This window comes from Armigeres subalbatus, chromosome 2, assembly GCF_024139115.2.
Source record: "Armigeres subalbatus isolate Guangzhou_Male chromosome 2, GZ_Asu_2, whole genome shotgun sequence".
Lineage (NCBI taxonomy): Eukaryota > Metazoa > Arthropoda > Insecta > Diptera > Culicidae > Armigeres > Armigeres subalbatus.
Window position 1 is genome coordinate 148,741,638 of NC_085140.1, and position 21,519 is coordinate 148,763,156.

General features: G+C 40.8%; 1 protein-coding gene across 3 annotated transcripts in view; it reads right to left on the minus strand.

Annotated features, from left to right (window-relative positions):
* The window catches only part of LOC134210994 (FH1/FH2 domain-containing protein 3), a 492,884-nt gene that overhangs the window by 5,420 nt on the left and 465,945 nt on the right, over nucleotides 1-21,519 (minus strand). For 2 of the 3 annotated variants that reach the window (XM_062687493.1, XM_062687494.1), the window contains 3 exons: nucleotides 9,094-9,908; nucleotides 8,783-9,025; nucleotides 8,427-8,725 (listed from right to left, as the gene is read on the minus strand). In XM_062687493.1, coding sequence (XP_062543477.1) covers nucleotides 8,427-8,725; nucleotides 8,783-9,025; nucleotides 9,094-9,908 — 1,357 coding nt within the window. Of the gene's footprint in view, nucleotides 1-8,079; nucleotides 8,222-8,426; nucleotides 8,726-8,782; nucleotides 9,026-9,093; nucleotides 9,909-21,519 lie in introns of all 3 variants that reach the window. The other variant, XR_009978903.1, reaches the window with a different exon arrangement.

A 21,519-nucleotide genomic window follows, 5' to 3' on the forward strand; every position in this document is an offset into this window, starting at 1 on the left:
GTTACTTGTGTCTTTTGAGGTGGAATAAAAAAAAAGGCGTTCAAGATGATTAGCTTCATCGTTCCCTGAATGAAAATCGAATTTCGATTCTTCATTTTAGGACCCAATTCGGCTTAATGGGATTTGGTTAGATGGCTTTTGGCTTAAATGTCAGTATCGACTTAAAAGTAGAAAGGTTAGGAATTTCGTTAACAATCTTTTCAACGTAAATGTCATTAGGCCAAACGGATGGATATTATGGACTAAATTACCCATTAAGTTATTGACATTTGGCCGTATGACCTGTTGGCCTAAACGATATTTCCGGACAAATGACCCATTCTGTCAAACGACCATATCGGCCAAACAGCATTTTTGGGCTGATGACCTATTCGGCCAAACGACCTGTTAGGGAAAACGACTTTTTCGGCCAAATTACCAGTTCGGACATACGGCTTTCGGCCAATGGAATTCCCCAAGAATTTTTGTCCAATACACTAGTCGTTCGATAACTGCAACATGACGCATTCTAGATGTAAAACAATTGTCAGACGTCGTCAAATAGAAGTGCATCTGATTGTTCACCGCTATGCAGTTATCATCGACTTTGACATAATTTTGAAGCTCAGCTGTTCGATAACTGCAAAACTGATGTAACTTTCGAAATGCAGTTAAAAGCATTGCAGTTAAACGACTTTCAGTTATCGAGCGTCTACTGTACAAAGAATTTCCCGTAGAATTCCAATAATTTCGAACAATTTTTTGTTGAATCATTTTCAAACAAAACAATCCTCCGCGGAAATTCTAAAGAAGTTTCCGTTAAACTTACGGAGAATTTCTCCTGAACATTCCAGAGAATTTTTCTCGAAAACTCCTTAGAGTCTCCCGTGGAAATTCTTAAGAATTGACTGTTTTATCGTTGGCCATGCCAAACTATTATTCTAGAATGAGAAAGCCAACGGTAAAACACCCATTCAACCAGCCGCACTCTACTACAATAATCAATAATGTTCTGTGCAAATTTGGAAGAATACTCTACAGAAACTCAACAAGAACTTTTCATAAATTTCCGAAGTTTTTCCTATAGAAGTTAAGAAATTTTTTTTGTGAAAATTCTGAAGTTTCTCATGTAAATTGCGACAAATTTTCTGCTGAAATTCCAAACAATTTTATTTGGGAATTCATAAGAACTTCTCTTGGTAATTCTAAAGATTTCTCGAAACTTCAAACAATCCGAAAATATTTTCCAAATTTTGGTTTTTCTCCAGATTTTTCTGGAGAAGTTCATGAGATTTTTCATGCGAAAATCAAAAAAATCTTCTTTAAATCTTCTTTTTCGTGCAAATATCCCGAAAAAATGCAAAAAAGAAAATCTTAGAAAAACGTAATGAAAAAAATTGCCACGCCGATTCACGCCGCCGCCGCCGCCGGCTAAAATGGCTTTCGGCGTGACGCCGAAAACGCCGCCGCCGCCGACCAAAATTTTGACAAACGCCGCCGCCGACGAATATCGGACCGGCGCACACCTCTACCATCAGCCAAACCAGTCATCTAGTCGAAAATGTCGATTTATCGAAAAAGTCGTTCAGTAGAAAAGATCATTTGACCGAAAAGGTCGTATGGTCGAACTATGAAAAGTGAGAAATAGGAAGTGAGACGTCTTACTTTTCATTTGTAACTTTTTATAAGAAGTGATAAATGGGTAGTTAAAAGAAGTGTCTCATATCCTACTTCTCACTTCTCATTTTTCACTATTCAATCTTCTTACTTAACTCCTCACTTCTCACTTCACACATCTCCTCTTTCGCAATGAAATGTGGGAGATGAGAAATAAGAAATGTGCAATGAGAAGTGAGACGGCCTTTGGCCTTTGTCATACAAGAGATCTCTAGAAAAAGCCGTTAGGGTCTACGCGCATAAGCAAAATCTATCGACTAGTTTCGGGAATGGTACATACTCTTTGTAATCTTGAAATAGAATGTGATCACTACATATTAGGGTGGTTCAAAAAATCGATTTTGCTCCACAGTGCTCATCTGATTCTGTACCTTGTTCTGAGTGTCCTCAGAAAATTTGAGCTCATTTGGATTAAAACTGATTTAGCACAAGCCGTTTCAAGTTTGCATGCAAATTAGTATGGGGAAATTTACTTTTTCATTATACTGTAAATGACGCTCCCCAATAAAGCGCAGGTTAAAAGAAAACCTACACAGCTAAAAGGAATACTCAACAGCTTTCACCCAACGAAAATCGCATGTTGATTAATCACTCCAATAATTAGTAATCGATTTTAAGAGAGGTTGCGAATCTTTAGTCATGATCGTTAAATCTATTTGAGGGCATCACTGAAATGTGCAGTGCAACATAGTAGCCTGAATTTGTGTGTGCTATCTTTCGCGCCACGAGCAGCAATGTTGCCTGTTGATGAGTTATGCAATTAGCTCCAGAAAACTACGGTATAGATTAAATTCGATTACTAATTATTGGGGCGATTAATCAACATGCGATTTTCGTTGGGTGAAAGCTGTTGAGTATTCCTTTTAGCTGTGTAGGTTTTCTTTTAACCTGCGCTTAATGGGGAAACGTCATCAACAGTATAATGAAAAAATAAAGTTTCCCATACTAATTTGCATGCAAACTTGAAACGGCTTGTGCTAAATCAGTTTTAATCCAAATGAGCTCAAATTTTCAGAGGACTCTCAGAACATGGTAAAAAATCAGATGAGCACTGTGGAGCAAAATCGATTTTTTGAGCCACCCTACTACATATGTTCTGCGTTTCCAAAAAAATCTCTGGAGTAAGGTCCTAAGATCTACACACAAAACCAGATTTCTTGTTTAACCCGTTCCTTTGGAGGAAGGATATACTTTTTGTTTTGATGCTTTTCAAATGTTTGTAAGTGTTCGGTTTTGTTAATATATATGACACGATGTTTTGGTGTGAGTTTTAAGGTTTAAGGTAGGCCCACAAATTGATAGCCACTAGGAGCAACCACCTTAACTGCTACCAACCACCCACCAAGCTTCTTCCACCCACCACCAGGAGCCGCAGGATATGAAGTTGGGAGCGGCAATGATAAGTTGCACAAATGGGTGGTACGAAACAGGGATGAAGACTGAAAAAGTCGATAACCGGAGATGGGGGTCATGAACCCTGGGCTTCACTTACCCTGGTTCACTTACCCGGCAATTGTGAACGAGTTAAGAAGTCTAAAGAGACAGGTTAAATAGAGTAATTAGTTTTCGGAAACAAATATTGAAAGCCATAAGACCAGGATATAAGGTAATTGCCCAGCCCCCATCTCCAGATGTTTTCCGGCTTTCCTAAATTTTGTCCGTGATTGTGATGTGTGCTTTCGTTTCGAACGTCATAGGACCCCGTTGTTCCACCGTGGTGTCACTATTTCGACCGCTATATTTGCGATACGGCTCCAGCTCCCGCAAATCGTCTTCCACCGATCGATCCATCTTGCTCGCTTGACAACTCGCCTTTTTGTACCCACTTCTGTTCACGTATTTTGCCTTCACAAGGCATAAACTGATTCATATTTGGGAAACAAATAAAAAAAATGAAGTTAAAGAAATTTCCGATTTTGTTACATTACCTATTTTATCACCCCAAAATTCATCAGGGTGTGATAAAATCGGGATATTACTGTAGTCAGTTTGGTACGGCGTCGAACTCTATTCGATCGATGCATCTTGCGGTATTGTTTTCGAAGGTCACCAGTGACCTCCCATTCCTCCAAAGTGATGTTGCATATTAGTCACGAAAGACCAATCCTTTGCGCATTTTGAAGAGACTCGGGAATGCTTTTGAAAATTGAACTACGCACCATTTGATTCAAAAGTATAAGATTGGTAATGTCGTTCCTGTTCGCGTGACTAACATCTAGGTTACTGGCGACCTGGCAGCCAAAGTACCGGAACTACGAATGTTAAATCAATGACGGTGATGATACCAAACATGCACTACAACATGATGCTTTAATTGATGAAGCTTGTTGAAGCATAATTTGGCAAAATAGTTTAAATGACTACAGCGCCACTAGCGTTCTAGTACTCTAGTACTCTAGCTTAACCGAAAATCCGTGTACTTGCATTAGCTGCATTAGCATTAGCGGGGAAGGGTCACTTGGCCGAAACCCATTCGACCGAAAGCCATTTGGCCGAATGCCACTAGGCTGAACAAACCATTAGGCCGAAACCCATCTGTCCGAAAGGGTCATATGGCCGAATAGGTTGAATAGTGAGACGTCTCACTACCCACTTCGCCAAATGACCCATTTGGCCAAATGACTTTCGGCCTAATTGTCTGTTCGGCCAAATGGAATATTCGGCCAAACATCTTTCGGCCTAGTGGCATTTGGCCAAATGGCTTTCGGCTGAATGGGTTTTGGCCAAATGACCCTTCCCCGCTAGTGCTAATGCAGCTAATGCAAGTACACGGATTTTCGGTTAAGCTAGAGCCCCGAGCGATTGTATCATATGCTTTGATGTCGATGAAAAGATGATGTGTGGACACGACAAGTCTTTTCTCTGGGCTCCATGCCTAGTGCAGCGGTTGTGGTGCTTTCAATAGCGAATCGAATATCTCTCCAGCCATCTTCCAGAGAAACTGCGCCAAGTTGTGCTTCCGTTGAAAGTGCCACTTCCAGCTGCTAAGCGTAGTCTTGGACTAGTCTTTAGTTAAGCCATGGCGTTCGACTTCAATGCTTGTTGACGAGAGTTTTGAATGCATACATACTGCAACAAGGAGCTGGTAGGAATAAAAACCGCACGGCTGTAAGTGCGATGGGAGGTGTCGTGTGTCCCATCTACAAAAAGGGCGATAATCAGGATTATAACAACTACCACGCAATAACATTGTTTAATACCGCCTACAAAGTGCTCTCCAAAATTGTATGTCGTCGACTAACACCAACTACAAGTGACTTCGTGAAGCAGAACCAGGCGAGATTCATGGACCAACGCTCTACCACGGACCAGGTATTCTCTGTACACCAGATATTGCAGAAATGTCGCGAATATAACATCGCCCATTCATTGACTTCAAAGCCACTCATGATACAATCGATCGAGAGCACCTATGCCACCTAATGCACGAACACGGATTTCCGGATAAACTGATACGGTGGGTCAAGGCGACGTTGGATCTGGTGATGTGCGTAGATCAAATTCCAGGGGAGTTCTCGAACCCTTTTAAAAAGCGCAGAGTGATAAGGCAAAATGATAGTCTTTCGTGTCTACTATTCAAGATGTAAGTCCGTTCAGCTATTTGATTTCGTCGACTACATTGATATTATAGCATGTAACTTTGAGAAGATAGATAGTTTAGATCGAAATACGTATCTGTCAAAGGTACAATAAAGTAGTGGAATTAAATGGCATAGTACAAACTCGTCTTATGACAAGTGCATATATTCCACTAAAAGCTTAAAATAATTTTCTTAGCAGAACTTATGTTGAGATCACATTTTATTCAAAGGATCACACAGATTATTTTGAAAAATAGACGATAGATTTTTGGATACGCTTGTAGACGTTTAAGTCCTTTCATCTTGGATGGTTTTTTTAGATGACCCAGAACATATACTGCGAAGGCCTACTTCTGTAAGGATAATAAAGAGCAAGTGGTGCAACATACAAATGAAAGAGCTCTCGTCAGCACCCGAGCACCGTAAACTCTTGCACGTGATGCAAATAGCAGCCGACGTGAACCACCAACACTGCAATCCTTAAATACTTCAACACAAGTTTTCATGGACGGCCCTGCAGCAGAAGCTGGCAGAAGCAATGGATGAATAGAGACGACTATTATTTAAAGATCTCGCTTATTGATTTTAAGTACAAGCCTTCCGGAATCCAAAATTAAATGAACAATTGTCATTTTTATCAGTCCAGGTTTGCTGCGTCGCAGCATGCGCGGAAAAGTAAAAATTGACAGTTGTGCGCGGCTTCCGTTTTAATTGGGGGTTCTTGAAATCGCGAGTGCATTTAGTTTTGAATTCCGGGAGGCTTGTCCTTAACGCTTGGAGTTTCAACTTATCTTAACAATACAGAACTTTGTAAATACTAACACGACTAAAAAACTAAATTTAAAATCACAAAAAAATCGAAGCAGAAAACGTAGAGGGGTCAAAAACAAGGATAATTTTTTTTAATACAGGGGTTAGACAAAAAGGATGAGATAGGTAAAAATAAGTCGAAATTCAAATCAGCATAACTTTGCGTATAATAATCCGATTTTGATAAAACCAAGACCATCAGAAGCGGACACTCTTCTAGTATACTTTTCCCCTGCAAAACCTGAGATTGGTCCTTGGTCACCGGAAATGTTCCGGGTTTTTCGAGGGTATGTTTAAGATGCATTTTTTTCCACTGCTTGTCATTTTATGTGACGTTAACTTTCATCATGTTTTATGCTTTTCCCGAAAACTAGAACTAATATGCCGGCCAATGGTAACTGTAGATCGAGAATCCATCAAAACTACGCAGAGATATCGTCATTTCCGTAAAAACGGTCCCGGGAACATGATGAAATGATAACAGATCGGAATAATGCAAATATGAGTATCTGACTTCATGGCTTTGCGAGACGATGATTACAGAAACATTTCCAGAATGATAGTGTCCACTACCACCCTTATAGCAGGTTCCATGGGCCTTCCAGGAGGGGCCGGTTTTGACACCATCTGGAACCATGCATATATGGGTGTCAAAATTCAAGTTTTCCCAAGACAATGAATATAGGATCTTTATTAGAGATATATTTTGAGGACTGTGAGACTCTTTGGCCAATTTGTAACAGGTTCCGGAAGTTCTGCGAAAGTGACATTTGTTCAGGGTGTATGGCCAATCCCGTATCGTTTTCACGAAAATGGCCATATATCTGCATATACATAACGGATTTTCGATCTGCAGCCAGCATTGGTCAGCATATTAGTTCTAGTTTCTGGGGAATACATAAAACATGATGTCAGTAAACGTCATATAAAATGACAAGCAGCAGAAAAAATGCATTTTTAACATACCCTCGGAAAACCCGGAACACCACCGGTGGCCAAGGGCCAATCAGAGGTTTCGCATAGGGCCAGTATACTAGAAGAGTTTCCGCGTCGGATGGTCCCAGTTTGATCCAAATCGGATCATTCTACGCAAAGTTATGCTGATTTGAACTTCGACAAATTTTTGCCTATCTCAACCTTTTTGTCTAACCCCTGTACATCTAGAAGGGTCGGAAAGCGATTCCAGAAACCTTCATTAACAATCTGAGTGAGTCTATTTCACAAAGGTACAGTGCAGCTTCAGCTATCAAAAACACTATAGATTTGCTTCAAAATATTAAAGAGAAAATGATTATCAGTGTTCGATATACGAACTTTTATTTGTTTTGACCAGAAGAAAATTGCATTTTTTTAAGTTTCAACGATTTAATATCAATTGTTTCATACATAGATGCTTCTCCTTCTTCAATGGCTCCACCTACATTTCAACTGGAACTTAGCCTGCTTTTCAACTATATTCTATTAGCATTTCCTCAGTTATTAAGGCTGCTGGACACCCTAGTCGATTATGTGTATTTTATTCAAAACAATTATGTTGTATTTGATGGATTACAGCGTTATTTTACTCAGATCAATGACTGTAGTTGGATAATCGTATATGTTTTGTATAATACTGTATGCAGAGGAATATGCTATTTAATTACTCAAACATGAACTGCATAATCAGGCACAGTGACAAAAATCAATCACTTTCTCAATGATAACAAGAAATAACCTTCTGCAAAATATAAAATATTTGGCAGTAACATTATAACTCACACTCTATTTTGTTTACCGTGAAATCTTCTTGTTTTAGTTCACATTAAAAAGTTTGATTAGCTTGGACAATTTTCTGATTTATTCATACAATTATTTTAAAAATAATCGATCTTTTTAGTACTCTTGGACGGCTTAAAATGGTAAGTGTTATTAAAAAGTAATTGAGTTAGCACAATCCAACACATAAACTTAAGCGAAAGATGTTAGTCTGCTAAGTCAACGAGGTTAAGAAAAGCGCGGCAAAAATCAAAATAACCAGCACATATCTATTCACCGGTAATTGTCATCTTAAATTGTACAGGTTTTGTGGGGGTGGGATGAGAAGATTAGCTAATCAAAGCCCGGCTGTCCGCGCTAAACCGGCGAATGCCCGCTGCGTTCCACCGTAAACCCTTCACGCGTTCTTGATCGCTTAACTGGAAGTCGCATATTCGGAAAATAAGGGAAAACACAACAGAAATGGTTATTGCTTTATCGAGCAGCTTGCCACCACCACCACCGCCACCATCATCGAAGCAGGAGTAAGCCACTATCGGAACTATAGCAGTAGTTGTGAAAGCCAGGGCTGAATACTGTACAGATCAGTGCGTTGCCTGGGAACGACTAAGGGCGCATACTTACACGACTTTCGATCCGCCTGTCGGGTTCGTTTTCGTTCCCGCTGCGTGGGTCTCGGGGTGGCCGCTTTGGTTGCCGTTTTGACCAGAGACTCCAGTATCTCATCGTCCCCATCGGTGAAGCTTTCGTCCCGGTTATGGTGACTTCCGGTGTAGCTACTGTTCAGGGTGCTGGTGGCACTCGAGTTCATGAGGGTGACCGGTGAGGCTGTGGCATCGCCTCGCCTTCGCCGCCAGGTGAGAGTTCCACTCATTTCCACCTCCTCACCGGTTGCACCCTTGGTTGGCGTTCCGAGAAGTGTTCTGGAAAATGGATTCATATATTGGATTTTGTAGGACTATGGGTGAGTGACAACTTACCTTAGTTCAACATCTGCTCGGTCCTCCTGAGTGCCCTTGAATTTGCCCACGTCGACAATCAGCTTGCCTCTAGTCTTGTTTCTCTCTCGATGGTTGGCTTTCTTCTCGATCTGTTGCTGAACACGTTCCCGCGTGGTTCGGTACTCCAGGGCGAACTCTGATACTATTCGGCAGAATTCGTTCGGTCGTGATTCGGCGATTCGATGTTGGGGAACCCCCAACCATTGAAGGAACTTGCGATACCTAAAACAAAAATGAAAAGTCATTGAAATTTGGTGCCTGAAGTTATTCCGCGAAACTAAACATCATACCTGTTTAGCACCCTCCTATGAACTATACTAAGAATGATAATCCGTTCGGCACAATCCGCCAGGAAATCGATCAACTTTTGCTTCAAATGAGGCGCCGTATCGTGTTTACTGATCAGTTTTAGTCGATCCCATGACGCTTTACATTCCGTTTCCAGATAGTTAATATTGTGTGCCAATTCGCCGAAATCTGCTTTAGAGGCTCGGGTAATTGGGCCGATTTCCGAGTACAAATCGGTTGTGTTGGCCTGCGTTTCCATCACCATGTGACACAGATGGTGCAGTAAGGAGTGTTTATGGACCGTATCCTTCACTTCAGGTACCTTCGCCAGATAGTCGATCTGGAATCCCTTCACCGGCGCTCCGTTCAAAAAGATACCGATTTTCAACAACGTAGATAGGATGCACTTGAATGTGAGATTTGCTTTGAGCAGTTCAACGCCCTGCTTGAGATCCATCAGCGGTTCCGCTATTTCCTTCTCGATGTTCTCAAAGTCCAGCTTGAAGGCCCACAGTTTGAGACGGGCACCGAGTTCCGAGATGGAGGATAGTGTCAGCAGGAACTGCTCTGCTGTGCCCAGAGGTAATTCGGGGTTCAGCATCTGTGCTTCCTGAATCTTGCATCGCTCTTCATCGCTCGGAAGCATATTTAGGAGTTTTTCGATGCCTTCGCGGGTTACCACTGTAGAGTCCATCTTCAGTATAGCCGCTTTGATGGCCCGCGGAGGGGGCAACTTGGTCATAGCAATGTTAATCGCATTTGATCGCTTGTGGTCCAGCACAATAATTTCTTTGTTTTTGTTGAGTTCTTGTTGTTTCTGGAATATTTATTTAGATAAAGTCATTAAGATTAAACTTTTTCTTTGCGGACTTATGGATTGTACAGATTTCAATCTGCTTTAATTGTAGCAATACAATTGAATAAAGATGTTTGAAAAAGCACATGATGGAGCCAAAGCAAAAATCAAAAGAAGCATGAAGCGATGCAAAATCAAAGCTTTAAAAAATCCAATATAAAACTGTTCTTTGATAGCAAATAACTCCCAAAGAGTTAATATCACATCTCAGCTATACGTATTTTCAACAGAAATAGCAAATACTATGAGAAACGGAATTCTCGGATATCATCAGAAAAGTCATTTCTCACGTTTGCTACTTCAGCCCGTATGAAGCAAGTACGTCGAAATCTTCAACATTACCGTTGATGCGATACGTTGCTATGAATAACATGAAAGCTTGAAGAACAAGCCAACTCTCAACTCAACTTCCCAAAAGACAAGCATCAATAATTTCATTTCACGATTCACATTTGCTGTCATTGGAAAACTTTTACCGGCATCCATCACATAACGGCATAGCCTCCATGTGGAAAATGTTCGTAAGTTCCAATCGTAAAGAAAACTTTGTTTTGTGCCAGTTGTGTCATGGATATCCTACAACCCTTTCGTTCAGTCATAAAATCATTCTATTTTGCCACGTGCTGCCATGGCTGCATACTACTATCATGTGGCACGATATCCCCCGCATCTTTTCTTAGAACTCGTCGTAAAATTTTCTTCCCATCATACACAAAAAGCGCACATTTTGGCCCCTGTTTTATCGAACTCCACATAAAGTTCCTTGAAAGCCGTCCATGCAGACACACACGCTACACGCAAATGAATGTAAAGTTCACCCGACCGTGGTGCCACAATGAATTACATTATCATCGTTTATTGAGTTTTCCTCATCGAATGATGAATAAAATTCTAGCTCCCATATAGCGTGGGATCACACAAAGGACGGAGGACCTCGGATTATGGTGTACATATGGTAGGGCACATTCAGACAAACTTTTATACATGTGCCATCCATAGGTTAACCCTCGTCTCGCAGTCTCTAGGACTTATAGCATAATGATGAGGTGGGAACGGTGAACGTAGGTAGGTACATGTGACTGAGAAGTGTGTACTGAAAGTCGGAATGTAGGTATGATGATAAATTGTGAATTATATTGTGATGCAGGCAGCCGAAAAACCGATGAGGAAATTCATGAAAGTCATTAAAATTACTTTCTAAGCTACTTAGGAGTTGTGCGAATTTTAATAAATCCAGGAAGATAAAGGGGAGGATGATAAAAAATACCCCCTTAAGCTTTTTTGTTAGTGTCTTTAGTTCTTACCAATATAACCAGAAATATTAAATCATATCAACGTGCAGACACAAAATTTACAAAACTAGCTGATTTTCTCCAATTGATGTTTTTGCATATGGGACTCATGTGCATAAGCAGTATTTTTATTTCTTTATCAACGTGAATGGCTTATAAGTTCTTCACTCAATAGTACCAAGGCTAAGGGCACTTGGAAGGGGGAGGGTGCAGGATTTGCCACCCTCAGGTTCAACCGTGGGACCTTCCATTGGCAAAAATTTAAATGAATTGATCCAAATAATAACATTAAAAAAACAAAACTTAATAATAACACTTTAAAATTTGAATCATAAATATAAGTAAAACGGCAGTCTCATGTAGGGTAGAGAACCATTTGGGCAGCACCCCCTATTCCCGTCAGCAACGTTCATTACTCGAGCGCTAGTGATGTACAAACAATCAAGCCATTTGGTTGGAACGCGGTCGAGTTATTAACGTTGCGGACGGGAATAGGCTGCCCTACCATTTGGGCACTTCCTAATTAGAAACGAGTTTTATTAATCGACCCCTTCTATTTTAAATTTGAGTAAAAATAGTTGATGGGTAAAAATAAAAGATATTTTAGTTACAAGATGAAGATTGTCGCTTCGATTCCCTATGTTTTGCTGTCCAAAACATGTCAAATCATATGGATTTTCCCTTCATTGACGTCAAGCGCCCTATCCTCGCGAGCAAAAAGATGTTCCGGACAGCGAAGTCAGCGTCAATCTTTATATTGTAACTAAAATATCTTCTGTAAAAATGGTCGACAAATGAAAGCTATGTGGTGACAAAATAGACAGCATTGATGTATAAACAAAGACTTAATCCAGAAGATATGGTACGATGAAATCCAGAAATATCCTTTGGTGTCCAAAATGCGTGTGCTGATGACATTAAGTGCGCTGCTCTCCGGAGATGCTTGGGTTGGCTTGAGGTATGGAACTTACCCAGGATGTCGCAGACTAACCTGATATTCCCATTGGTGATAAAGTTTTTAAAGGAATGCCCGAAAGCTTCGTATTGTGAAAACTTACTCCCGAGATCGATCTCAGGATGCCCGTACGGCAATTTGGGTTAAAATTGTTTGAATAGGCCCCCATCTTTTAGGAAAAAGATGAGAGCAATGATGCTGGCAACATCGTCGGATAGAACGTTTCTACCCAAGTAACAATTGGATTGCTTCTTGGATTTATTTAATTCTTATAGCGGATTTATAATAACAGTCGCCTTCGCCATAGTCAGTTTTATTGTCGATCCTATTGCTATCAATAAACCTCTCGTAAATATGCTGAAAAAGCTTCAAATGTCAAACGCTTATTGACCTTATAAGCAGCTCTACGGCTGTGATTTTTGGTCGTAATGTGGTCAAATGCATTACCTCAATAAGCAATTGCATTGCAAAGAGCTCATGACGGTATTCAACAAGAGCAACATTTTTCTGGTCGAAATTTGTGAAGGCCATAGTGAAAATGGAGCGGAATAAAACTTAAAATGTTATTTGGGTAATGTAAGCAGGTGTTCCATAGGTGTCATAGAGCCCGAGCAGCACAAATCGGACGTAACTGGTTACAGCAACTTCATTGTCACTGAATCTGGTCACTAACCTATGTGAAACATGTGTGCTGCTACACCCAACCAGCGGATGGCAGATTTTAATACAATTCTGCATAAAAACCTTACAGAAACTGTATAATAATTTAGCATATACAATTTCGGAAGATTTTAATACAATTTTTGTATTAAAATAATACAGATTTTTTTATACAAAAGCTTACAGAATTGTATATGCCCAGATTTTATACAATTATTGCCGCGTGTGGCCGGTTCGTAGCCGGAAGATGATTTGCTGCTCTTTCAGGTTGGGTAACTTTGTCCATGCCGATGTGGTCCCTCTAATTTTCCGAAGATATCTGATCGTGGTCGCTAGCCAGGAGCATTCCCAGTTTTGTTTTACGTTTTCCTTGTCCAGGTTTGGACGTCGCGCAGTAACAGGCCCCCACAGAAATGCCGGACAAAACCTAATATGTTGCTCGAATTTTTTACCAAAGAGTAATTTTGGAATCCAACATATACTATGTTACTTGAGTACTTCTGGCGTCGCTAGTCTTAAGGTCTGAAGCATGAACAGCATCTTCATTCCAGCTATGGAATAGCTACGAGCAAATCACCACACTAATCACCGGAAATGAGACGAAAAATAGGTTTAACCCTTTTGTTACCGACAGGGTACCCGGGTACCTTTTTCGTTTTCAAGTGAATTTTTTTTAGGGTTCTAAACATCGCAGGAAATTGAAACTCCGTGACATCTTCAAACTCGGCAAAATTAAGGTTTGGGTGGTACTAAAATGAAAATCCAGTAAGGGGGGGCTTGGGGAGGTGCTTCTGAATATTTTTACCCCGTAACGTACCGACAGGGTATCCGGGTACCCACGTTTTGATATAACCATAACTTCGTCAGTTTTCAACCGATTTGGACGATTCCGTTTGCTATGGATTAAGAAATTCATCCTCTATCCGATCATTGCCACATAGGACCGATCCGGATTACCTGGTTACCGGAGTTCCGGATTTGCTAGACCATGTCTCAAAAATGGAGAAGTTGATCTTATAGAATCCAAATGATGATTTCTTGTATCCTGAGTTACCAATTTCGCAGAAAATTCGAGGATTATGACTTCCCAACGTATAAGGACCACGTGATCATATGGACTCGGAACGGACATCCCGGAATAGGTTCCCGTGGGCCTTATAGTGGCCGCAAATTCATTCCTGGCAATATGGGTATCAAAATTCTTGGAATTGTTCCGGAAACATGTTTTCCATGTAGTTGAGACCATTGGATGGATATGAACCGGAATGGTCATTCTGGAACAAATTCCCGGAGGGCCCGAAGGGCCCTTAGTGGCCAAAAACTCATTTAGAATAAACCCTAGCTATATGGGCATCAAAATTCTTGGAATTGTTCCGGAAACATATTTTCCATATAGTTGAGACCATAGGATGGATATGAACCGGAATGGTCATTCTGGAGCAGGTTCCCGGAGTGCCCATAGTGGCCAAAAACTCATTTAGAATAAACCCTGGCAATATGGGTATCAAAATTTTTGAAATTGTTCCGGGAACATGTTTTCCATATACTTGAGACCATAGATTGGATATGCCCCGGAACGGTCATTCTGGAACAGGTTCCCGGAGGGCCTAAAGTGACCATAAATTCATTTGGGAGAATCCCTGGCAATATGGGTATCAAAATTCTTGGAATTGTTCCGGAAACATGTTTTTCATGTAGTTGGGACCATAGGATGGATATCAACCGGAACTGTCATTCTGGTTCCCGGAGGGCTCGTAGGGGCCAAAAACTCATTTAAAATAAACCCTGGCAATATGGGTATTAAAACTCTCCATAAAGTTGAAACCATAGGATGGATATGAACCAGAACAGTCATCCTAGAACAAGTTCCCGAAAGGCCTTTAGTGGCCACAAGCTCATTTAGAAGACACTCTGACATCAAAATTCTTGGAATATTTTTGGAAACATGTTTTTCCAATAGCTGTTAGGCCGAATGGAATTGGGTCGAATGAGAAATGAGGAGTGAATAGTGAGAAGTGGAAAGTAAAAAGTGAAAAGTGAAATGAGAGAAATGAGAAGAGAGAAGAGAGAAGTGAAAAGTTACACAGTGTTGACCCGATTTTGTCACTCCCCGATTTTATCTACCTCCCACTTTATCACATTTTCGACCCGATTTTATCACGTCCCGCTTTTGTCAGGTTTTTGACCCATTTTGTCACCACAAATTTTTTTTAAAATTTTAGTCGTTCTTTTTATTTTTGTAAATTATTCAGCAAACACCAATAATACTTACAGCGCTTGTGGTTCATTATAAATCATTTCTGAGTACCTGTCAATAATTTTTAAGTCTTTTTGACAAAAAATAACGGAAAAAGAAGATAGCAAGTGTTTCTTCTAAATGAGGGTCCCCTCGGAAACCTGTTTGGTAATGACCGGTTCATTGTCAAACCATCTTATGGCTTAATAACCCAGAAGATCATGCTTCCGAGACAATTTCATGAATTTTGATACCCACATTGCCAGGGTTTCTTCAGAATAAGTTTGTGGCCACTTTAGACCCCACGGGAACCTATTCCAGGATGACCGGTCCGTTGTCAAACCATCCAATGGTCCAATTACTTATCAGATCATGCTTCCGAAACAATTTCATGAATTTTGATACCCATATTGCCTGGGTTTCTTAAAAATGAGTTTGTGGCCACTTTAGGACCCACGGGAACCTGTTCCAGGATGACCGGTTCGTTGTCAAATCATCCTATGGCCCAATTACTTATCGGATCATGCTTCCGAAACAATTTCATGAATTTTGATACCCATATTGCCAGGGTTTCTTCAAAATGAGTTTGTGGCCACTTTAGGACACACGGGAACCTGTTCCAGGATGACCGGTTCGTTGTCAAACCATCCTATGGCCCAATTACTTATCGGATCATGCTTCCGAAACAATTTCATGAATTTTGATACCCATATTGCCAGGGTTTCTTCAGAATAAGTTTGTGGCCACTTTAGGCCCGACGGGAACCTGTTTCCGGAATAACCGTTCTGGGATTAATTCATAAGATGGTCCTGTAACGTAGTTTAGTTATGTTCTTTAAATTTCCAACGAAGTTTATTAGTCATAACGCAAGAAATCTTCATTTGATTGAATATATATCTTCAATTTACACATACTTTGGGACTTGGCTCAGTTAATCCGGAATTCCGGTTACCAGGTAATTCGATTAGGTTCTCTGTAACATATCGAATAGCGGGTAAGTTCCTGCATCCGTAGCAACCAAAATCGTCAAAATCGGTGAAAAACTGACAATGTTATGATCATTTTAAGTCCGTGGGTACCCGGGTACCCTGTCGGTAACGTAAGGGTGTTTTTTTGTCGGTAACAAAAGGGTTAAATACATGATACAAGATCGTTCCGAATCTTTCCCGAAAAAGTTTAGTCTAATTTTCTTTTGCCATACAAATTTGATCGGGAGATGCTTTACAGCATTAACTTCAACAAGACCCCAAAAATTAAGTTTACAAGCCACAACCACAAATTTTGGAATCAATTCATAGGTTTGAAATTTAAAAAAATTCGAGCTTTGCGAAACGAACATCATTTTTTTTTTTTGAAGTTTTGTCCGGGTTTCCGCCATTGTGCCCCAATGGGAAGGATGAGGTGAAGCGCTGGCCCTGATGTCCGACTCCAGCAAGGCGATCATGCACTCCGCAGTACCCTGGAATCCAAGTGAAGGTTGTATTCGGTAGCATATTCGCTAAGATATTTTGGATCCACGGGTGCTTAAGCTTGTCGCTCTGAAGTGCGGAAATGACGCTGGCAGAATCAGATAGAACGAGGATGGAAATTGCTAGCTATGCAGCTATTTATGGTGGTTGAAGACAAACGTTAGGTCCTTGATCCATGCCAGTGGAGTCGCGCCACTGGGGAGAGACCAATGCCGGCCAGCAGCTATCAATGATATCTTCCCTGATCATTAACCGGAACCTCCTACTGTTGGTTCGATAAGGCTTGGATATGGTCCGAACTAGGTTGACTCTGGTCCAACAATTTATTTTTAATTTGGGGAAGTGCGAAAGGAACGAAAGGCTCTGGTCGATGGAGACTCCAAGATCTTTGTAGGATAATGAACCACCCTATTCAAATTATATCACTGTGTTGGTATCAGTAATCGATGATAAATTCTATTACTTCCTTGAAAACGTATGTCTGAACCTATCTACTCTAAACAATAAATACAGTTGTTGAACTGTCAGAACCTGGTGACTCGTTCACTTCGTTTCCGACCAGCAAGCAGTCAACAGCTCAAAAGCAAACATAAAGTGGTCCTTCGAACCGGATACCAGCGAAGCGAAAACAGGTAAAGTGTGAAAATTCTTTTTTTTTCAAAACGAAGGGGCACAGCAGACATTGAATAGCTATGAAACAAAAAATCAAATACTATGGAATCGACACGAGGGTCGCATTCAAAATGGCGCATCAAGCGAATAGTGAAAATTTGGGAGTAGATCTATATCTATGGTACTTCGCTTGGGAAGTTAATATTCTCGGAATTGAATCGGCACGAGGGTCGAAATCAAAATGATGCTTTTAGCGAATAGTAAATCCGACACGTGGGTCGTATTCAATGCGCGTTAAAATGAAAATTTCGATAGTTTGAATTGACACGAGGGTCGTATTCAATATGGCGCATGAAACGGAAGTGATTTTCTGTCAGACGTAAATAATTTAAATTCAAGATCGACGCGTGGGTTGATCGGTCTGCACAGTGCCAAACAAGAAATTTTGATTGTGGTGCCTGACAAGAACTTTGTTTAAAAAGTAATGATACGAATAATTTAAATAAAATTTGAAAAAAAAAAAAACGTACGCTAGAAGGCATAACTTTCACGTGATAATATCTCAACAGGTACAATAATGGCGGAGGAGAGCCCGCATAATGTTGCAATTATGCAGGAGGAGACAACGGGCGAAAGAAGCGATCAGCCAACTTTCGTGCTGCAATCGGATTTCGATCGTTTTTCGGTACAACGAAACCATGCTATAACGAGGATCGCCAACATAATTGAAACCATGTATGTTTTTGAAAGTGATGTGATGTTACTGAAGACACGACGCGACATGCTACGAGACTGCTACAAAAATTTCGACCAGGCACAAAATTGGTTGGAGCAATATATACCAAATGAAGCTGATAAGCGGGACGAAGTTGAGGTTAAATACGTAGCCGGTTTAGCTATGTTTGACAAAGCGATTGTCAACAAGAGAAGCAATGCAAAACTTAGATCTGGGAGCGACATGGTCCGTCTACCAACCGTAGACTTGCCGACATTCTCTGGAGCCAACGAGAACTGGCTTGAATGGTTTGATAAATTCAACGCCATCATTCACAAACGAAATACTTTGGAAACTATTCAGAAGTTTGAGTATCTCAAACTGTCTCTCCGAGGTACGGCATTAGGATTGGTGGACTCGCTGCAAACAACGGAATCCAATTATTTGGTAGCATATGATTTACTTGTAAATCGCTACAACAACCCTAAATTGCTTGTGCAAAAACACATGCGCGACTTATTTGAATTGGAACCTGTTGGTGTGGAATCAGCGGAAGCGCTAAGGAATTTGTTTGATACAGCTAGAAAAAACCTGAGGTGTCTTCAAATTCTGAAGCAGCCGGTAGAATCATGGGATGCCGTGTTAGTGTACCAACTGGCAAACAAGCTTGATCCTGTTACACGACGAGAATGGGAATCAATGGCATCGGGAACAGAACCGCCAACATACAAGCAACTGGAAACCTTCGTTTTGGGTAGATGTCAAATGTTGGACGCCATGCCTGTCAAGCGAAAAGCAGCCCTCGAAACCAGTATGCCAAAAAAAGCTAAACTTGAAACCCGATCATTCACAGTAAGTAAAAATCCACGTGAACAAAAATGTGCCGTCTGCAGTAAAGAGCATTTAATTGAGCACTGTCATCGGTTTGGCGAGAAATCATTGGAGGAGAAGCATACAGCAGATCAATGTCGCAGCAGAGGCTGTATCAAGTGTGGGCGTAAACATGATTCAATGATTAACCGAGGACATAGACCTGAGACACAACAAGGGCGGTCTCGATACGGCACCAGTGAGTAAATATTCGTTTTAATAAAATAAAGTTTTGTCAATATATTATTGTTTTTGTAATAAACTTGCCAGACATGCACAACGATGTTCTTCCTTTGTCGAAGCAATCCATTCTACCAAAGGCTTCTGTTCTAGTCTACTGTGAAAATGGCTCTACTATCATGTGTCGGGTATTATTGGATTCAGGTTCCCAATCCAATTTCGCAACAACAGATTTAGTTCGTCATTTGGGAATAAAAACCACTGCCACTAGAGCATCTGTGGTTGGTTTTGGTCAAAACGTTCTTGCTATCAAGGAAAGAGCAATAATCACTTTAAAGTCTCGTACATCCTCCTATCAAATTACTGTGAATGTACTTGTTGCGGACAAAATAACAGGAAGATTGCCACCAACCGATATTAATATGAGGAGCTTGATGGACACAGAAGTGATTTTAGCAGATCCAGAATTTTATTGTAGCCGACCTGTAGACATGCTGTTGGGAGTTGCTGTACTCTTTGACATTCTTCGTGACGGAAACATAAAGCTAGCGGAGCACTTCCCCTCACTTCAAAATACCGCTCTCGGATGGATAGTTGGAGGAGATTTCACAAGGATGGGCACTAATATCGAGTGGAATAAACTTATCAATGACCAAACCAACAGCTTGACGACACGTACATTGACCGAAGAAGAGGAACTGTGTGAACAGTTCTTCACTGAAACAACCACACGTAATAAAGATGGCAGATTTAAAGTACGACTCCCATTGAAACCAAATGCTCAACCATTAGGGGAATCAAGAGAAATGGCGTTAGACAGGCTCTTGAAATTGGAAAACCGTTTTACACGAAATCCCAAATTGCAACGAGAATATACTGCGTTCATGCAAGCATACAAGGATCTGGGCCACATGGAACAATTAAGTGAGACCAGATTGATACATACTGGACAGGTGTTCTACTTTCCTCATCATCCGATTCTGAAGCCCGAGAATACCACAACAAAATTGAGAACCGTTTTCAACGGTTCGGCGATAACATCGAACGGTGTCTCTTTAAACGATATTTTGATGGTCGGACCTAGTGTACAAAATGATTTGTTTCAAATCTTACTCAGATTCCGGTGTCCTAAGTTTGTAATAACTGCGGATATCATAAAAATGTATAGACAAATTGAAATCCACGAAGATGATTGTCAGCTCCAGCGTATATTATGGAGATTTTCACCAGACGACGAAGTAAATACTTATTGCCTGAAAACAGTAACGTATGGTACATGTTCAGCGCCATTCGCAGCAGCGAGATGTTTGAAACAGCTAGCGCGGGAGTTTGCTGATATCTACCCGGAAGCTTCGAAGGTACTTAGGTTCTAGCTAAATCTAATATTAAACTAATTAATTTATTCTATTTGCCGGAGCAGGTATTGGGGAACGACTTTTATATGGACGATGTTTTAACCGGTCGCGACGATTCGGAAGAACTCGCTGTAATTAAACAGCAGTTGATATCAATACTGAGTAGTGCTGGCTTCGAACTGCATAAATGGACATCCAACATACCAGGAGAACCGAACCAAACTGATGAATACATCAAGATTTTAGGTCTACGATGGAATCCTCGCACAGATATGTTTAGCTTCAGCGATGAGTTTAACAACCACCTAGCAATTACCAAGCGCAATGTGCTTTCCGAAGTGCAAAAGTTTATGATCCGTTAGGCACTCTTAGTCCCATAATCGTCCATGGAAAAATGTTGATGCAAGACATTTGGGCTAATAAGCTTGCTTGGGATGAACTATTGCCATCGGAACTAGCAGACCGGTGGAGTTGGTTTAACAGCCAAATTAACGAGCTGTCAAAAATAAATTTCCAACGGCACGTTAAGCCGATGCGTGAGGTTATTGAGCTCCATGGATTCTCCGATGCGGCGAAACGGGCGTATGGGGCGGCCATTTACATGAGGACATTGGACAGTAACGGAGTTCAAGTACATTTACTATGCGCTAAATCACGAATCGCTCCATCAAGTGAACGAAGCAACAAAGAAAATTTAACTATTCCTCGCATGGAGTTAAGAGCAGCTACATTATTAGTGGAGTTGATGAAAACGACAAAGAAAGCGCTCAACGTATCGATTTATTCAATTCACTATTGGACGGACTCAATGGTAACGCTGGATTGGATCCACAAACCGGAAACTAGATGGCCGACCTTCATTTCCAATAGGGTTAAAATGATTAATCAAAAATCGTCTATTCACGACTGGCATCATATACGGTCAAAAAACAATCCGGCAGATCTCATCTCTAGAGGCGTATCCACCAAGAAGTTAGCTAACAGTGATATATGGTGGTGTGGACCAAATTTTTTACGAGAACATCGACAACCGTGGATGCAAGAACCAACACGCATACTAACTGTGGAAACGAACGTGACTAAAAAGGACACCGATGCAGAGTTAGAGTTGGATTTTCTTGACCGATTTTCCAATTTTGGGAAGCTACAGAGGGTTATCGCCTATATTTTGCGGTTTGCAAACAACTGTCGGCGAAAACATCAAAAAGTGCGACAAGAAGGTTTAACG